Source organism: Phaseolus vulgaris, chromosome 11, assembly GCF_000499845.2.
Source record: "Phaseolus vulgaris cultivar G19833 chromosome 11, P. vulgaris v2.0, whole genome shotgun sequence".
NCBI classification, from domain to species: domain Eukaryota; kingdom Viridiplantae; phylum Streptophyta; class Magnoliopsida; order Fabales; family Fabaceae; genus Phaseolus; species Phaseolus vulgaris.
The window spans coordinates 3,184,636-3,187,541 of NC_023749.2; the positions used below are offsets into that span (position 1 = coordinate 3,184,636).

Genomic DNA, 2,906 nt, shown 5'->3' on the forward strand with positions numbered 1-2,906 from the left:
TTACCATCTGAAGAACTGAAGAAAGGTTTTAATAATAGTTATATATTATAGATATGAAAAATGTAGTTAATATATTATTAAAAAAAACTCATTATATATGAATCTATGAACGAGTTAACAATACAAAAGTATTTTTCATTTTTTAACGCACCTGGTTTTCTCTTGATAAAATCGATAATTATGGGTAAAAATGTTAAATTGGTAAAATAAAATATACGTTAGTTTTATTTAATAAATTGTGAATATTAATTAAATTTATAAAATTATATTTTGTAAAATTACCAAACAGGCATGAAGTGAAAGTTTGAATGATATTTTATAGGATGAGATTAGATTAATGAATAATTAATTAATTTGATGATTTATTAAATATAAAAGAGGACACGTTTGTAAATAAGATGAAACAGCGATGGCAAAGTCGGGGAGATGGTGCTTATATATAGACCCAAGTCTCACTCTTCCTTCAGATTCTTGTCAACTTTCAACGCTTAATAAGAAAAGAGAAAAAGTAAGGGAAACTTTGTTCTGCTTCTCACCACATAACAATGGCGATGGCTTTCAAAATGGTACCGCTCCACTGCATCTGTAACCCTTTTTCCCATTCTATCTGTTCTGATTTTGATATGAATACTATACAAAAAGTGTATGTGGTTCGATTTGCTTAGTTGTGATATCATTCATGATGAATCGGGTTTGTAGATTTTGTTGTGCTGTTATAGTGATGAATTGGTTGCGATTGGTGAATTAACAGGCGACTACAGGGATGTGGGTGACGGATGAGTGCAAGAACTCATTCATGGAAATGAAGTGGAAGAAGGTGCATAGATACATAGTGTTCAAGATCGATGAAAAGTCAAGGCTTGTGACCGTTGATAAGGTGGGTGGTCCCGGCGAAAGCTATGGTGATCTTGCAGCGTCCTTGCCAAACGACGATTGTAGATATGCCGTGTTCGATTTTGACTTTGTCACCGTTGATAACTGCCGGAAGAGCAAGATCTTCTTCATTGCATGGTATCAATTATTCAACCTTGTATTGTTCATATGTCATGACTATGGTTATTATTTGGTACTCACCTTAGGGTATGCATTTTGACTCTATAGGACTAATAATGTTGTAGGAAAATGGTATGGGAAAATGACCCACTACCCAATAGGGCAAATTGAGTTATTGTTTAGGTGCAAATGCAATTATGGTGTGAATTAAATAAGATGGTTGATGGCAAGGGTTTGTTTGTTTTTTGCGAAAAATTTCAGGTCTCCAACAGCATCTAGGATAAGAGCAAAGATGCTGTACGCAACATCAAAGGATGGGCTGAGAAGAGCCTTGGATGGCATCAGCTATGAAGTTCAGGCCACTGACCCAACTGAGATGGGATTCGATGTAATTCAAGACAGAGCCAAATAGATGCCCTTTTTTAAGTGGGAATCGTACTCCTAAATTATGTGCTCATCCACCCAGCTAATCAATCAATTAATCCTCAATCTTACTCTTATCTCCTATAAAATACTTAAATAACTCTCTCTCTATATATATATGGTCCATCCAATGACTGTGTATGACATGTGCTCTTCTTATTTCTTGTGTTTTATGCTAGTTTAATTGTGTTGAGTGGGGCATCTAATCTTCAATCCTTAGTCATGATAATAAGTTATGTGTAATATATGACTGTCGGGTGTATGATAAGTTAAGGGCAACAAACTTTGGTTGCAATCTCTTTAATGATGAAAATTGTTGAAAAGAATGGATTAGCTCAACTTTTCACACGAAAAGTTGATGCCTTACCATATATAAATCACGCTTTTGCATTCTACATTCTTACTTAACCATTGCAGTTTGCTAACTTGCTGACAGTGCTCGCTCATGGATTTGTACAAAACCAGAACTAGAAAATCAGAAACAATGTCTGAGAAGACAGCAAAATAAACTAAACAAAGGAGGACCTTTTACATGTCAAAAGTATTTTTATACTTTTCCAATACTGTGCACTTCTTTTGGGGCAAGTGCAACACCAATATTTTAGTTTAAAAGTAAATCTAATGATTAAAAAATAATATTGTACAGAAACAATAGTAGTAGTAATATAAACAACTGTCTGCAATATTACTTGGAGGCTAAACTATCCGCTGTCACATTTTGCTTGCTTAATTGGGATTTCTTTTGACTTTTTCCTTTCGTCTTTATCTTTCAGACAGCCAACAAAATTGAAAAGATGTTGATGTGCATGAAATTAATTGTAGTATTTGGTTAATAATACTTGGGTAAATGCGCCATCGTTTCTTGACAACAGGTTCATTCAGAGGGCTTTTCTTTTCTCTGCTATTTACCCAAATTTCTTGTGCAAAGTACGCTAGAAAGATTACAAATAAGTTAGCTAGCCTATCAAGATGGCGATGTGCGTGTTTGTCAAAGATTGAAAATATCTTTTCAAGTTAGATATATATTTCAATATTTATAGGTATCATTTTCAATACATTCATATAAGCAAATGGATATATACATGACAAGATTCGAAAATATTTAGTACTGTGAATGACTCAGAAAGTATGATACTGTGAAGTATAATATACCCTAATGATGCCATTGTAAATATACGATATGAAAGTGAAGATTCAAAGTAAGAAAAACCTCAAAATTGTATTGAGGTTTTTTCCAAAAAAAAAAGCAGGAATATGAAAAGAAAGGGTTCGCAGGTAAGTAGTGTTTGTCGGTTAAGGTAATGTAGATATCTAAATTACGTAGATGGATTGAGTTGTCCGAATTGGGCAATTGTAGCTGGGCCGGGCCTTAGTGTTGATTCCTTGGCTGAAGCTTTTTATTTCAGTGTCGTTTTCGTGCTGCTGTGGACGCATTTACTTCACCATTCAACCTTATCACCAAATTCGTCTTTTTATACAACCCCACCTCA

General features: G+C 34.1%; 1 protein-coding gene across 1 annotated transcript; it reads left to right on the forward strand.

Moving 5' to 3' along the window:
- Positions 1 to 438: 438 nt before the first annotated feature.
- Positions 439 to 1,811, forward strand: LOC137824905 (actin-depolymerizing factor 5). The gene is made up of 3 exons (XM_068630585.1): positions 439 to 566; positions 752 to 1,011; positions 1,255 to 1,811. Exons 1-3 carry the CDS (start codon positions 546 to 548, stop codon positions 1,403 to 1,405), a joined length of 432 nt encoding a protein of 143 aa, XP_068486686.1. The 5' UTR covers positions 439 to 545; the 3' UTR covers positions 1,406 to 1,811.
- The last annotated feature ends 1,095 nt before the right edge of the window (positions 1,812 to 2,906 follow it).